General features: G+C 43.2%; 1 protein-coding gene across 2 annotated transcripts in view; it reads left to right on the top strand.

Moving 5' to 3' along the window:
- YBX3 (Y-box binding protein 3) overlaps positions 1–17,423 on the top strand; it is a 36,076-nt gene that overhangs the window by 7,416 nt on the left and 11,237 nt on the right. For both annotated transcript variants that reach the window (XM_068255633.1, XM_068255634.1), the window contains exons 3-7: positions 2,605–2,638; positions 7,255–7,344; positions 9,777–9,899; positions 14,983–15,077; positions 15,342–15,537. In XM_068255633.1, the coding sequence (XP_068111734.1) occupies positions 2,605–2,638; positions 7,255–7,344; positions 9,777–9,899; positions 14,983–15,077; positions 15,342–15,537 (538 nt within the window). The remainder of the gene's footprint in view (positions 1–2,604; positions 2,639–7,254; positions 7,345–9,776; positions 9,900–14,982; positions 15,078–15,341; positions 15,538–17,423) is intronic.

The raw sequence follows: 17,423 nt of genomic DNA, 5'->3' as shown, positions 1-17,423 counted from the left end.
CATAATAATATAGAAATAACAGTCGGAGAGTTCATAGGTATTTGCAAAAATAGAAAAATAGCTTTATTGTGACACCAACTCCATCAATGGGTAAACAATTAAAATCAATTAAAATTGGCCTGTAATGAGCGCATCTCCTTTCGCACCTACATCACGCACCCCTCACTCACACACCCCTAAAGGTACCGGTACCAATTTGTCGGTGTCTTCAGAGAGGGGGAGAGAGCAGTATGTGCATATACATGAAGGGCAAAAGGGAGTCCTCTTCAGCTTGCAAGCTAGATATGTATGAGTAAGTCCAGAATAGTCTCACCACTGGTAGTAGTCCACTCGTTTGGTTACCGCAACTGCGATGTCTCCAGAACAGTTAACCACCTGGGTCACGACCATAGGACAGTAAGGCCCTCAGGCAACGGCTCTACCCGCTCTGCGTTGCTGCATGGCAGCGGGGAACACCCACTGATGCCATGTCAGTCTAGCGTAGTTTTGCAGCCAAGTGGAGCGCTCCAGGTCACGTGATTCAGACCCGCCCACCGACGCGTTTGCGCCCGCCCACTTGCGAGCTTCGTCAGGGTGTACGTGGCTTGCCATTGGTTACCCAACCCATTCTTTTAAATCCAGCAGCTGCAGGGCGGGGAGTCCTTTAGTGCGTCATAGCTCCGCGTAGCATGCGGTAGTCTATGCGCACCATCTTACATCTTCTAGCGTTGCGGATAATCCCCATGGCAACTCTGATATACTGATGTAGCGTCATGCCCACGTTCAAGCGGCATTTTTACCGCGTTCCAGCTTACACAACACTTGCCTCTCGATTGTTCACCCGTGCATCCAAATAAAAGGGGTATGTACAGAACGGGTTTATCAAAAAATATATATATCTCTTGTTTATCATAGAGGGATCTCAGACAGTTCTTTTGTTTTTGGTATATTGCACTACTTAGTAGAGAGTCTCCGGGTGGTATGTCTCATCCCCCTCTCCCTTTCCAGTCAGCAGTGATTCCCCTGAGCACCCTAAGGAGGCCACCATTTATTTGGGTAGAAATAGGGCATAGCTAAGTTCACTATTGAGCCCTGCTGGGCCCATGGCCCCCAACAGGTAGATCCACCGGCTTTCCTGCTGTTTCAGTAGTCTTAGTCTGTCTCCCCCTCTCCTATTCACTGGGATTAGGGCAATTCCCATTGCTTGCAGGCCACTCGGATCTAGTTTGATATGTCCCCCTAGTCTCCCCTCCCCCCCTTTCCAGGTAGCCCACTTGCTTGCATTTGTGTCACTGAGCTCTCCATGACTCACAGATCTCAGATCACCGGAGAAGAAAGAGAGGGTGCACAGTACCTACGCGGTACACTTCACTCCACTAATCTGATGTCTGAGTGATGGGGAGGCCCCGGGGCAGGCATGGTGTTGCATCACAGGGGCAGGCATGGTACCCATAGCGCTGTGGCGCACATGGCAAGTGCCATGCCTGAACCCCTCTAGATACGCCACTGCCCTTTCTGCATGTGTGCTTCTCCGCTGCAGTCAGGAGCGTGACTAAAATAAATTGGACCTTACAGAAAATCTTTGATGAGGATCCCCAGCTCTTTTGTCTAAATCAGTATTGCCATATTCCCCTACAGTATCACTGCACATCCCAAATGTAGCCATGTAGCTCCATCAGTGCCTTTACCCTCATGCAGAGTATTCAAGGAAGTGTTGCCACTATTTTTATATTAACCATTTACAGTGCACAGCGGGCCTCTCCTTCCATCTGTCTTGATTCCACTCTCCTCATCTCCACACAGCCTTGTCCCAGTGCTGGTGAGAGGCTGTTGGAACATAGGAAGAAAGCTTAACCACCAGTGGGACATGGTATAGTGGATGGGAGGAGATGGGTAGAGTGCTATCGTGCACACTCTTCTGGGTGTTATCATGGGAGTGTCAGAGGGAAAGCCTAATGGGCACCTTCTGGTTCTGGACCCCAGCAGCCGCATGTCCTGCTCCCCCAGCAGTTATGCCACTAGCAGCTGAAAAATGCAGGGCAGTGACTAGTGTGAACCAAGGCTACCTCTTTCTTACCATGATTAAACAAAAAATACTCCCTCAAACTGCAACTTTCTTATTGACTCAGTGATAAAATAGACAGTTATCATGCTTTCTGTCTACTGACTGTTCAAAAGCTTAAAAGCTATAAATAGAGAGGGAGTTAGGACATTAAGTTTTATTCAACGTAATTATTCCAAGCAAACTGTTTATTGCAGTTTAGCCATGCACATACCAACAATCAATCACCCCTTTGGGAATACTGATAGGGAAGTAGTAACCAATGCATTTCAGTCAAATTATAATAGTACTAAATCAATGATTATAATAAATTCAGCCATAGCCAATGTGGTATCCTGCATCTGTACTGATTGATGTGGTATTGAGACATGCACCTGTCACTTACCTGCCTCCCAAATGATTTCCCATCGCTCCGAAACACACTGTCAATCAACAAGCTGCTGGATTTCAATTGAAAGATCTCACACTGCTCTTTGCAATGTTCAGTTTGCAAGTTTTATTGATTGCAATTGGTAATTCATCCTTAATTGATAATATCCTTCTCCATATTCTTACCTTCATAGGAATGACACCAAGGAAGATGTCTTTGTCCACCAGGTATTAAAAAATAGTTATAATCTTTATGTTACTTATGAATTCTATAAACAATATACAGGTAGTTCCTGGTTAACAAATGAGATAGGGACTGTAGTTTCGTTCTTAACCTGAATCGGTTCTTAAGACGGAACACTGTGCCAACTCTGTCCACCTGTGCCTCCAATGTGCCCCTCTGTGTCACCTCTGTTCCCTTGTGCCTACAGTGTGCCCCTCTGTGCCACCTCTGCCCCCCACTGTGTCACCTCTGTCCCACCTCTGTCCCCGTTTCTTCAGTGTCTCCATCTGTGCCACCACTTTTTACCTCTGCCTCCACTGTGTCCCTCTGTACTACCTCTGATCCCTGTCCCTCTTTGTGCCTCCTTCTGTCCCCCTTTATCCAGGGCTGGATCTAAATTTTGCTTTAAAATGTGTAAAATGTGTATGCAGAACTTGGAACTCTCTATATAGTATAGTGTACCATAGCAAAATGACAATTTTTTGCTTAGAATATCTTTAATTAAAGTTTTCAAATCTATAAGGTCTGTTCAAAAAGTCTTTTTTTTGTTTTTGTTTACTTGTTCCCATTTTTGTGCCGTTCGTAAGTCGTTGTATACATATATAGTTGTTTAAAATAAAAGATGAAAAATTATCTCCTTGGAGAAAACTTATGAGAAAAAGTGAATTGCATATTGGCCATGGGTAATATTTTCCTAACCTGTCAATAAAATACTATGTAAACCACCAAGAAGCAAAACAAAATATTCAAAAATGATTTTGATAGTATTTTTCCCCTACTTTTGTAAACTTTTTTCATTGTAAAGTGCCGAAAAAAAGAGAAAACTCAGGTGAAAAAGTTAATTGCATGTGGGCCATAGGCCCATATTCAATTCACTTTTCTCCTGTGTTTTCTCCTAGGAGATCATTTTTCATCAGCTGTTTAAAGTACGAAAAGTAGGTGAAAAGTACTGTCAAAGTGATTCTGAATATTTTCTTGCTCACTTAGAGGGAACTGAGCAACTGGCAATACATTTTTTTTTGTAAAGTCCCCATAAGGGAGGTTTTTAATGGCGTGTGCCGCTTAGGGGGGCGGGGGTTGGGATTAGCGTCACTTCTTACCTCTGGGTTGCTGCTCCTCTGGCGTCTGGCCCGTATGCGCCATCTTTTCCACAGACCGTCCACAGCTTGGCTAAGTGTCACGCATGCCCACTGCAATGTATGCCGAAACATGTAGTCCATGGATGTGCGAATATCTTTGTACTCGCATCCACCGACTACATCTCCCAGGCATGCAATGCAGCAGGAAGCTGAAAATTCGGCACAGCTGTGGTTGGTCCGTGGAGAGAATGGCACACCCCATATGGGCCAGAGAAACACACTCCTTTACAAAACTTATGGGGAGTTTCATTTTAAAAACTTTTATTGCCAGGTGCTCAGTAGAGATGGCCCAGCCTTGGAGAACTCATGGAGAAGCACATGATCAGTTTGATCAGCTGATAGATTTGTAAGCCTCTGATTTGCTGGTCATAATCATGTTTTAAACCAGGAAGTCATCTCAGCAAATCAGAGGCTTACACATCTATCAGCTGATCAAACTGATCATGTGCTTCTCCATTAGTTCTCCAAGGCTGGGCCATCTCTAGTGCTCAGTTCCCTTTAAAGGGCATTTTATTGATAAGGTTTGCAAGTATCACCGAGGATGGTGTTTCTCAAACCTGTCCTTGTGACTCTCCAATGGTGCATGTTTTGCAGGCAACCTCACCAATTCACAGGCGGGGCAATTACTGTCTCAGCTACATGGAATACAGCTAACTGAGACATTAATTACCCCACCTGTGCATAGGTGAGGCTGCCTGCAAAACATGCACCGTTGGGGAGTCACAAGGACAGGTTTGAGAAACGCTGACCTAAGAGCAAACGTAGGAGAAAAAGTGAATTGAAATTGTTACCCAAAACAATCATCCCTGATTATTTCAGATGTCAGCTTTCCAATATGTGCTGTAAAGACACACCTCTCTCACCTCTGTTTAGCCCATGCATTTCAAACTCTGGCCCGTGGGCCAAATTTGGCCCGCATAGCCTTCAAATTTTGTTTCCCCACTTTGCATTATATTTGGCCCACTCTAATACACCAAGGAAGCTATATTGGAGGTGAAGCCCTAGATCACCTAGAAGGCAAAGGCCTAGATCATGGGGGAGGGATGGGGAAAGCACTATACACCAGGGAACTATATAGGGGAGAGAAGTTGTGCCACTAGACACCAGGGATCTATAGATCTATATAGGGGAGGGAGTGGCCACTAGACACCAGGGAACTGTAGAGGGTAAGGGGCCTCTAGACACCAGGGAACTGTAAAGGGTGGAAGGAAGAACCACTAAACACCAGAAAAATTAGGAAACTGTACAGTGGAGGGGGATCACTAGACACCAGGGAACTGTATATGGGAGAGAGGAGGCATTAGACACCAGGGAACTGTTTTGGCCCACTTTGTATTTGAGTTTGACACCCCTGGGCTTGCCTATAAATGTTTTTGGAAAAGTTTTGATAGTATTTGGAAGAGATGTAGCTAGCAAGATCATTGTGTGTTTAATCGTTTTTGTTACTTTAAAGCAGTACTTTGTAGCACATTATTGGGAATACCTCGAGATTAGAACTCATTTTACTCTAAAGACAAATAACCCTATAAACAATCCTTGATTCTTAGCTGCCAAGCAAGCTTTTATTTACTTTAGTCAATATAAATCCTGGCTTGCCTTTTGCTTTTGCTGTTTGTTGCATTGGATAAGCTTCCATTTGTGCTAGACTTGCATCTGTACTGAAATCCCCAAAGGTCAGTCATGTGTCATAGTTACTATAATGATTGACTTGTCACTCCTGACTCTGACTTCATCCCTTCTGGTCAGGCATTAGTAGCAGTCACCCAAAATAGAACATGGGGCTTCTGCCAGGGTCTGTCAGGCTGTAATTTGAGAGAGGAACTCACGCTGACCCAGTTGTCAAGCATTCAGAGAGAGCTAAATTGATGGGTCAATGAAAGCAGTCACTGCGGTGCATAGTAAACTCTGGTTTCATAGGAAGAAAGTTTAAAAGCAGCATCAAAGCCAGCAACTGAAATACAAAATAACCACAGGACATGTAGCATCCAAAAATAAAAAAATCCCCATATATATTTAGTGCCCCATATCAGGGGTGTAACTAGAAATCACTGGGCCCCCCTGCAAAACTTTGTATGGGGCCCCCTCCCCCCGCACACGAAATAGGGACTGTCTGCAAATCTTTTTCTACAAAACTTTGTATGATTTTCTATCAGTTGCTGAGCAAATGCAGTCATTAGAACAATTGTGCAGAGAGCAGAAAGTTGTTTCTTTCCTTGCCCTTAGTTGTCAGTCTCTCAGGACAGGGCCCCCGTGGCTTCCGTGGCTTCGGGCCCCCCTGCTGCTGCATCCCTTGCAGGGTCTATTGTTACGCCTCTGCCCCATATACAAATGTAACCCCCCCTTTTTTTTCAAGTTAGCTTGTGTGTCTTCGCAGAACTGTGCCAAACTGTGCAGTGCCAACAGGATTGTAGGATTGTGGGAAGTTGGTTTTTTTTAGCTACAGTAAAAGGCTTATCTCAAAATGCAAGTAACAGAAACTTCCCTTTTAGGATTAAATAAGGACAATATGACCAGAAGGTAATTAAATCCCTGCACCTTAAAGAGTTCACACAGTGATGTAACCCTGTTATCTAGGTGATGGTTGCTGTGGGAGGGACGGTAATCTGCAACATAAGCAGCAAATCAACATTGAGCTGGGTTAAAAAAAAAAAAAAAAAGAGAGAGAAAAGGGCAGAAGTGATGTCACTTTTGGCATCACAGAGAAAAAGTAAGGATGGTAACCAGCACAAAAATTATTTTCTTTTTTTCATGCAACATTTCTCTTAAATCTGACAGTGAACGCTAAAAACAACAGGATAGGTAAGCTAAATAAATCATTTCTTATTGGATGATATATTTTAAGTTTGTCAGTTAATATGGAGTTTCATCCCATTTTAATAAAACACAATAGTTGTAACAAAGTAAAGTACATTTGGAAAAGAGATGAGCATAGTTCACATAGTTACAGAATCCCATAGATGGCACAAAGCCTATTGCAGCTATACAAGGCACCTGTTCCTTCGCACCAAACATGCTGACTTGGAGGACGTGATGTTAATTTCTGGGAGTCAGAGTAAGGTCTTTGATAGCACTGTCTATTCTCTTGCATTCACTTCATACATAGTGATGGGCCGAATATCACATTTTGGGTGAATCTCTGCAAAAATTTGTGAACCTGGTGAATCTCTATAGAATTCAGTGGGCAGGAGAATTCTGAAAACCTACAAAGACTGTTTCTGGCCACAAAAGTGATCGCATCAGTGGCTACAGTAGGCAAATCATGATGGATCTGGGAACCTCTGTATAATCGCGGCACTTCTGGGATTTAGCAAATCATGATGGCTTTGTGTTTGCTGTAAAGTGCCCGTAGTGGGTCCGAGCCCTAAGTCTGTTGCATAGGGTCACTTACTACCTTTGATTATCTCTAGCTTGGCAATTCTTTAGTATATGTAGTCCAGTGAGTATATGCTAAGCTGTGACATGCTTTGTGTTTTGCCTCACAGACAGCAATAAAGAAGAACAATCCTCGTAAATACCTGCGGAGTGTAGGGGACGGAGAGGTGGTGGAGTTTGATGTTGTTGCTGGGGAAAAGGTAAGAGTTTCCTGCAGTGCAGTGCCACCATCATATTCAGAAATACAGAGGCTGCCACAGTGATTGTCGACATGTCTGTTGGTCCGTTGGTCTCCGCTGCAGAAAATGGTCCAGTTTTGGCCCTTTGTGAACCTAGCTTTATAGTTAGGGATACCTTGATCGTGAAAGAGCAGTGTGTCTACTTCCTGTTTCCTTGGACACAGCCATAGGGTTAACATGCTGTGTTTCCAAATTAACTGCTCTTCCAAGGCAGCCAGCTGACACAGCTGAGAGAAAGAAATGCACCCTGAATGTATTTAGATAGTCTGTCTAATTCCCCCTCATCAATGACTAATCACAAATGTAATTTGATCTGTTTTTTTCTGTCCTGTGCAAGAGTTCAGGTCCACTTTTAGGCTGCTTTCACAATGGGACGTTACAGGGGCATGTTAGAGCAGCCTGTAATGCACAGTAATGAAAAATCAATGGGCTGTTCACAGTGCCCACGTTGCGTTACATTTTAATGCTACACGTATGAATGAAAGTGCAGCGTTATACTGGGCTTTAGCTGCGTTAGACTGCTTGCACATGCTCAGTGACTAGCCAAGTGGCTAATTAATATTCACTGCACTGTGGTGATGTAACCTGGACTCATAGTGTTGTCCGGATCATGAATGAATCGTACATTTGATCCGGATCTTTTTTGTCAGTCGAATCATCTGGATCATCACAATGAACGATTAGGTTCACAGTGGATGTCTGTCTGGAAGAAACATAGAACATAGAACATACAGAATGTACAGTGCAATCCACATCAGCCATGGTCTATCTCATTGCATGGGTAATAATTATCCCTCTGCTTCAGTTCATTCATAATTTTATGCTTATGTCCATTTTAAAATGTGTTTTTAAAAAATAATGAAGAACCCATAAGGGATACTTGACAAATGGGATTGTGAACTGTAATGATGCTATGAGTCCATTGGAATTCCCATATTGTACACACCACGGTTGGTATGTCCAACGGCCGGTGGTTTTTATCAGAGTTGTTGGAGTTTGGTTCTGTGCTTATTTGCCTTTTTGCCTTTTTTCTTCTTTGCGTAGTATATTCATTGTTTATAATATTTTTTAAAATATTGACAGATTTTTAGAACATGTAGCACATGTATATATATTTTTAAATGCGGAGGATGACGCGCTGCTTAGCCATTCATTATTTTTTTCTCCATGCCAGCTTCCACATTAACAGTGGCGTAGCTATGGAGCTCGGGGCCCCGATGCGAGTTTTACATTGGGCCCCCCCAAGCACTCTATACGTTACAATTGATACGGCGCACCAAAACCTGCCAAGGTCGTTTACAGTATTAGAGGTGCAAGAAGGGGATGGGGAACAGTGTGTTAATGATTACTACCATTCAAAGCATCTATAGAAGTGATTATTTCCACCTCAGGACCAATAAACAGCTTATACTTTGGTTTAGTAAGGGCCCCATGGGGCCCCTCTGGCCCAAGGGCCCCGATGCGGTCGCTACCTCTGCAACCCCTATTGCTACGCCCATGCACATTAATGCCCATATATTTGCCGTTTAGCATGCATTCATTTCCGCAATCTTTTACCTTTGGTATAGGTATACCATAGTTATAAACCACACCTTTTAAAAAAATTTCGAAAGACCTTCATAATGTCTAGTATATGAATAAGTAAATAGGTTTAATGTACATGTGTGTTTTTAAAATACGGAAGTTGGTGAGCCATATCAACTTTTCCCCTACATATGTTTCCGTAATATTGGTCATATAACCGCCGCGCAGCATGTATACAATTTTCCGTATCAATTTCCGTAACTATGCCGCGCGGCACGTAAATGTTAGTTCAATAAAGTTGAGTGAAACCTCCCCCTTCACCTCTATGGCAACCATACAGGGAAACACTATGTGTATGCCTGTACGCGTGTGACGCCATCTGACGAAGGCGCAGAGCGCCGAAACGCGTCATGACGTCACACGCCTACTGACCACCAGCCACGCCCACCTCACAGCAAAACGGAGCCCAGACGATCGGGACTCGCGCTGCCGGCCACAGCGCGGCATCCTCCCCTTTTGAGTTAAGCGGTTGGCTGTCCGCTGACAAGCGAATACACAAATTATGTTTGTGAGTATAACTTTTAAATTTCAATAAACCACCTTTTACGATTAATGCGCTATGGCACACTCCATTTCTCTCTGATTCTTTTGCATAGATAACTGACTTTTTTTTAACTCTTCCTGTACTGGAAAACAATATGAGACTCTTTTCTTTGCTACCAATGTTCTATTCACTATCCGTACAACACATACAATTCATTATATCATACGTTTTTTTTTTTCACTTCAGGTTTGTATTAATTAAAGTAAAAAAGTTATAAACAGTTGTGTAAATATTTGGCTTCTCACTGTAAAATTAATATATTTAGGGCGCGGAAGCAGCCAATGTAACAGGCCCGAAAGGAGCTCCAGTCCAGGGAAGCCGCTACGCTGCAGACAGACGCAGGTATCGCCGTGGATACTACGGACGCAGGAGAGGACCACCAAGAGAGGTGTGTAATAATAACATATTCCACAAGGCACAATAAAACAAATTTTCACTAATACAAAGCTAGCTCTCTCCATAAATGCATTATTACCGCCAACAAAATGTATTATTTTTCTAATGTCCCGGTAGTGAATGATCATCCGGCATCAACGAAATGCCGATGGTCATTCACAAAACAAAAGTAAACACACAGGTTTACACTACTTCCTGTGTACTGTTCAGTACAGGATAGTGTGGGGACATCTAGTGGCCAAAAAATAAAATTACACACACACACATACATATGTTAAATAAAGAAAAAAATCCCCCATTTTAACCCCTTACTTCCTCTCCGCTATAGTTAACAGAATAAAACGTTTGATAAAAAAAAATTATAACATAAAAAAAAATATTGTCGCCATACATTGCACTAGGAACATAATTTAAATGTGATAGCCAGGACTAACAGGCAAATACAATATGTGGGTTTTATTTATAGTAGCATTCATTAATTTAAAACTATAGGGAGGAATTGGAGAAATAATGTTTTTTTTCCTTGTTTTTTTTTTTTTTTTTTTATTGTTTTTCCCTATAAAATGCATGGGAAATAAAGTACTTACAGAAAACAAGTATCGCCCACAAAAAGCCAAATTTGGGGCAAAAAAACAAGGTATAGATCATTTTCTTGTGAAAAGTATTAATAAAGCTATTGGCGAATGAAAGGGAGGAGCGCTGACAGGTGAAAATTGCTCAGGTCCGTTAGGGTAAAAACCCTTGGGAGTAAACTAGTTAAAACATATCCATGTAAACCAGCCCTTAGCTTTAGTTGACTTTGGGCGCAATATTGACTACTTGTCAATTGGGCTCAGTTAAAAAAATAGGTGTAGATTGACATACAGTGCGTGGCGGCTCACGTTCGTCTGTGCACGGCCACGTATACCCACGGTTGCAAGCACACACCCCCACATGTGCCCGTGACCCACACATGGCAGTGGCCGCGGCTCCTCGCCTGGGCACCCTGTAAGACCTGTATCTGGCAGAATATTACCTAGTGTGTCCTTCCACCCTCCCCTTACATTGTAAGCCTTGGCAGGGCACCGCAGTGTGTCCTCTTGATCATGTGACCTCATCAATGGCATCTTTCCCATAGACTGAGTTGACTGGAATTGCTGGGTCTCTGTAACCAGTTCTCAAATCACATGATCATGTATCTTGTACCCTGTTTGCCTTGTATAACCTTGTGTTACATTGTATAGCCTTGTGCTATGTTCTGAGTTCTGACACCCCTTGTTAACATATATGTATGTATCCCTATTTATTGTCCAGCACTACGTAATGCTGTGTGTTTACTCTGTATAGGAAAAGGAGGAGGTGAATAATGGGAACCCAAAAAAGGGGACATATGATGGACACCTAATGATATTGCGTGACGGGGAGGGGGACGGGGATTGAATCAGGCACCCTGGGGATGATTTGGTTGGAAGAGGGGTCAGGCGGGCCCCCAAGTTACGTCTGCCCATTGTAGCTAGAACCTGCCCTGATGGCCACACTTGATTTATGACCTTTGGAAGATGGGCCCCAAGGCTGTGAAGGGCACCAAGGGGAGGAGAGGCATGGAAAGGGGTGTGAATATTTAGGGGGGCCCCTCAAAGTTTTGCGAGAGGACCCCATGACTTGTAGTTACACCACTGTTTCAGCGAGGGTTGTAGCTCTTCTTTCTATCTAGTGACCATTATATGAGAGTGAGGTCTTCTTGGAAATGGAGAGGTAGATGAAGAATGAATATACAAAAAACACACAGCGCTTAGGACAATCAACTATTACCAATATGGTTTCCTTGACATATATATAAAACCAATATGATTAAAAATGAACTGGCCAATGTGGTATTATTTTTCCAAAATTGCAAAGGACACAATCAACATCCCAGGTATAGTGACTATATGACATCCAGAAAGTCCTAGTTCCAAAGTCCTAAAATACAAAGGTGCGCTGCTGTTCCCAGGAATGAGCTAATTCCTCCTTCAAAACTCCACTCTAAATCAGCTAAGCGCTCTCCTTGTCCACCATATGACTTTCTTCTTCAATATGTTGCAACAGTCAGCTACACCTCCACCATGACGGATGAGTCACGTGGAGTGACTAGTTTCGTCACTCCACGTGACTCATCCACGTGACTCATTCCCCTGAATGAGTCACGTGGAGTGACGAAACTAGTTGGGAGGAGCCACATGCGGAAGGAACCTCGCGGTTAGCGGAGGGAGGCTGGCGGTGGAAGCGAACGCGCACCCTGAAAACAGCAGACGGCGGTCAGCCCGGGAGACCGCACGGGGGGGAGCCCGTTAGTAACTCCACATGCTTGGCCAAACTCTACTAAATGTGAGTGTAACAACGGAATAAAGCCAACTGTTTTTAAACTGTATTGCACAATGAAAGCGTTTTATTGTCATTGAGGTATATGCTTATGGAAACGTTTGCTGCTGAGCTGATGGTGTTCTGAGAAGAGGAGAGCTCGAGGGCGTGGGGAGCCTATTAATGCCCCAGAGGCACGAAAGGCCACTGTAATACATGGCCCACCCTGTTTGGTGAGTTTGGATCACATAGGGTGTCATGGTGGAGGTGTAGCTGACTGTTGCAACATATTGAAGAAGAAAGTCATATGGTGGACAAGGAGAGCGCTTAGCTGATTTAGAGTGGAGTAGATGAAGAATGAAATGGAGCAGCTGCTCTTGCTGAAAGTCTAAATTTGTCTCCTGAGTTTCATACTGTGTGAAGGAGAGAGACAGATGCTCGGGATTATGAGAGAAAGAGAGGTGTGAAAGTCCAGTCAAGTGAATCACTCAGATTACCAGCACATGTGTAGAAGTGTCATGCCCGCAATGACTTGTCATGGGCTAAAGGCTGGAGATGAGGTTGTCACATATAACAGCTATATATAGGAATAGTTGTAGATGTCCATTGCATGGAGAATTGTATTTGATTGATCTGGCTTGGGCCAAATAGCATATAAATGGTGGGTGGGGGTATCGGTACTCTGGAAAATGCAAAGCTGGCAATCAGGCTGATGATCGGAAAAGTACCATTATTTCTGTAGAATCGCCATATTTATATGCATTTAAATGACCGACCCTTTTATGCAGAGTATGTGGGATTGCCACTCTCAGCAGGAATCTGCGATAGCCATATTTACAATGAAGCAATCAGCTGATTATATGTGGAAACAAAAAAGTATAACACAGGGAAAACGGATGCGTACATCAAAAAAAGGCGTCGGGAAAAAAGGGCGCGGGGTGTAAACGATAAGCAGTAATGCCCTTTATAAAAATATTGTGCTGTATTTCGTTTACAAATAATGTTTTACAAATTTATAAATCATAAAATAATGTGTATGAAATCGGCAATTGTGAAAACGTTAATATTCCCTGTTTCAAAAGTGAAACTTATATTTACGTTTGTTAATAGAACGATAATATATGTTTCATCGTTATAATTGTATATTGTTGTGAATAATCTTCATTTATCGTTTCTTCTTATAATAAAATCTGAGAATATTGTTTATAACGATGATATAAATATAACTACGTTCGTAATAAGTGTTGTAAAACATTAAAAGTATACCTAACCCTACTCTCACACAGAACCCTCCCTGTACCTATCCCTAACCCCTAGACCCCCTGGTGGTGCCTAACCCTAAGACCCTCCTGGTGGTGCCTAACCCTAACCACCCCCCTAGTGGTGCCTAACCCTAACCACCCCCCTGGTGGTGTATATTGTACTGTAACTATACCTAACCCTACTCTCACACAGAACCCTCACTATACCTATCCCTAACCCCTAGACCCCCCTGGTGGTGCCTAACCCTAAGACCCCCCTAGTGGTGCCTAACCCTAAGACCCCCCTGGTGGTGCCTAATCCTAACCACCCCCCTTACTGATCACTTTATTATGTGGATAATAATGTTTTACAAATAGTGACTGTAAAAAATATATTGCAATTTACGTTACATACTGATCGCTTATTTTGTGAATAATAATGTTTTACAAACAGTAAGGGATAACATTTTAAATAATGTTTTAGTTAAATATGATAAATATGTTCAGTATTTTTATAAACTTTATTTGTCACGGGTGCATTTTCTAAGATTAAATCATCACAAGCACAGTTATAAAACATTAAAACTCTCAGGGCACCATTTGTAAAATGTTAGTAATCTCCGGCGCCCTTTTTTCCTGTTCGGCGCCCAATAAACGATATTTATTATGGGAGTGAATGGCGGCGCCCTTTTTGTCCACAAGCTGCTGGCGCCCTTTTTTCCTGTTACCAAAACGGATACCCAATCTGGTGAAGTATTTTGGTATTAAGTTAGTGTAAGTAATGAAAGAAATGGGCACTCATACTGTTCAGGCAGCCCAACCTGCAACCAGCATAAACGCAGAAGTAGAAGTACCATCCACACTTGGCCTTTTAGGTACAGGTGTGATCACTTCTCCAAAAGTTAAATATATTTTGGGGGATTTTAAAAACCATAAAATCTAAAATTTCTGATTCCTAAAACGTCGTGGAAACACATGTGGCTAGTGTCTGGAGGCAAACAGTATAAAAAACTGTTCAAAAAAGAAGGTAACTAAGCTTACCTACTATGATAAAAACGTTCAAAGTTTATACAGTTTTATTAATAAGGACAACAACAACACATTTTGTGTCCTGAAGCCACTTCCCCAGGTAAATAAGCCTTAAAAGAAACAGAAAGTGGACAAAAAATGTGTTGTTTTTGTCCTTATTTGTTAAAACTGTGCAGAAGCAGGCCATGTTGAGCAGGGCAGGCACACTTTTACATGGACGGGAGTGTGGTGGTGTAAACATATTTGACAAGCCCTTGTAGAATATGTTCAGAGGGTTCCAGCGAGGAAAGGCAAGCTCATGCGGTATAGTGTAAGCGATTATCCACAGGTTTCCCTTTACTGAATTAATTATCTAACTTTTTCTCCAAATTTCACTTCCGGTACACTTTAATACATTTTAAGCACATTTAATAATGAGCAAACTTACACTTCATCATTGTACACCTGTCTATAATTGCTTATTATAATATCTCTGCATCACTACAGGGAGTAGAGGGAGATATAAAAGATGGCCCCCCTGAAGTAGCTCAGCCCCAGCAACCAATGCGCCAGCCTACCAACTACCGAGCAAGATATCGCAGGTAAGTCTCCGCCAGTGGATACAGATTTGGGCATTTGTGAATAGGATGATTAAATGACTTACAGCAGAACTGAAACCCCAGGCAAGGGCTACAGTCTTTAAGCACATAGTTGCAGGCAATTTTTTGTTGAAAATCCAGTTCATGATATCTCCATTGGAGTTGCTTGAAGATCTTTAGAGGCGTCATAGTAGGTCAAGTTACCTTACCTTTCAAAATGTAATGCTATAGAAATGACTCCATTATAACATCATATTTTTGTCATAGACCCGGGGCTCAGTCCAGACCTGTTCTACCTGCTGGAGAAATGGAAAACAAAGAAAACCAGTTTGAGACCGGGGCTTCAGAACTACAACAACAGCAACAACAAGCAAACCGTCGCGGTTTCCGGAGACCGTACAACTACCGACGCCGACCTAACCAAGCAAGTGCTCCAACACAGGGAGGCAAGGAAACAACTAAGGTCTGGAAAACACTCTGAAGTCTGAAGTTTGTATATAGATCAATTTAGAAAAAAAAAAGAATTAGATACTAACTTTCAAGGAACCATGTACAGAGGCATAGCTATGGGTAGGCAAGGGGGTACATATGTCCCCAGGCGCAGCACTGTGCACAGTTGCTGTACCCCTACATGTGTGAGAGGCAGCTGGCTACCCAAAGTGCCCCTGCTTCTTTCTGTCCCTCCGCAGAGGAGTGTAGAAGTGTAAACAGCAGCAGAAAAAGCAGGGCACATATGGATATCTAAAGGGAGGGGGGGCATCTGATTATCTAAAGGGGGCCACATCTAACTATCTATAGAGGGGCACAACTGGCTATCTAAAAGGTGGGGAGGGTGGGGTAAGCGGGCACATCTGGCTATCTATGGGGGACACATCTGGCTATCTAAACAGCATTTGTACATTTGATTTCACCCATGACTTTGAACACATTCTGATGCGTGGCCACGCCCCTTTTGTCCAGAGGGGGTTGGCACAAAAACTTTGTCCTTGGGCGCTGAAAACCCTAGCTACGCCTCTAAGATGACTTGTATCCTATGCAACCTTGCCTCTGCTACATTGGTCTGAAAGTGGTTTCCAGTGCAGCCATGCCACCTCGAGACAGAAAAGACCATGCAAAGCGTCTACTAGCAAATATCACAAATGTTTATTGAATCAAATTGCAGTCACATAAAACTCCCTTATCCCCCCCCTAAAATACACGGCCGTGTATAGCTAGATGCCAGCTGACCATACACACTGAACCACACATTGCAGCAAAGCTGTCATACTCAAACTATCTAGACAAACTTTGTGGATCCTCCACAATTCAAATCTGACTTGAGTGAATGTATGCTTTAAATCCACAGCCCAAAAGCTGCAATAAACATCCTCTGTGCTTAATCTGCCACGCTGTAAGGCTGACTCAGTAAAATGATACTGTCCGCTTGAAGACTAGTTGGTCTATGATAGATATAAGGTGCGATTACACCGCTCACCAGGCATCCGCCTCAGTTCAATGGCTTTTCAGCCCTTTTCAGATAGGGCTGTCTTAGTAATACACAGTTCAAGGTGTAGGCACAATTCCAATAGCAGATTATGCACCCCTCAGCCATACAAGGCTAACAAAGATTGCATTTGCCCAGGCGGGCTCTCACCACCGCTGGGTTCAGCTGACTACTTGGATGTCCTCCACCATCAGTGTATATGATCTCCAGTGAGCCTCTTAAATTCAGCAAGCTGGGCAGCATACATGGAGTTTCTCCCTGCAGGAGAGACGCTGTAACAATTCAGCTCCTAGTCAGCGTGGCAGCCAGTCTGTGTGTGAACTTCCAGTGACCTGCAGGCCGTGTCACAACTTTGTACCAGCCATGCCACCTCAGCAGTATTTTCAAAGTTGTAATGAGTGCAGGTGCAGCCTGGCCACCTCAACAGTGTTCTCAAAGTTTTATCTAGTGCAGCCTTGCTATCTCATCAGTGGTTTCAAAGTTGTATCTAGTGCTGCCTTTAGCTACTGCTATTATAGGCTATAGCCAGTATTGTGGCAATCAATACAGAAAAAAATGCACTATTTAGGTTAAAAAGAGACTAAGGGCCCTTTCACACTGACACGGTGCGGTGCGGCATTTTACTGCAGCCTAGCGATAGGGCAATGAAAGTCTATGGGGGAGTTCACATTGCCTGCAGCGCAGTGCACTGTGCCGTAAGCACCCTATCTAACGCGAGCGCATACCTACGTTACCGTATGGCTCCTGTGGTTACTGGAAGTCATGTATGTCTACGGCGACGCGTGAGTTTTTAAATAAACCACCGCAGTTTTACGTGTCGAACATGCAATACACTTCAGCGCATGTCATCTATCAGGCCGCAGCCT

This window comes from Hyperolius riggenbachi, chromosome 10 (genome assembly GCF_040937935.1).
Source record: "Hyperolius riggenbachi isolate aHypRig1 chromosome 10, aHypRig1.pri, whole genome shotgun sequence".
Classification (NCBI taxonomy): Eukaryota; Metazoa; Chordata; class Amphibia; order Anura; family Hyperoliidae; genus Hyperolius; species Hyperolius riggenbachi.
This window is presented reverse-complemented; position numbering and strand designations above follow the sequence as displayed.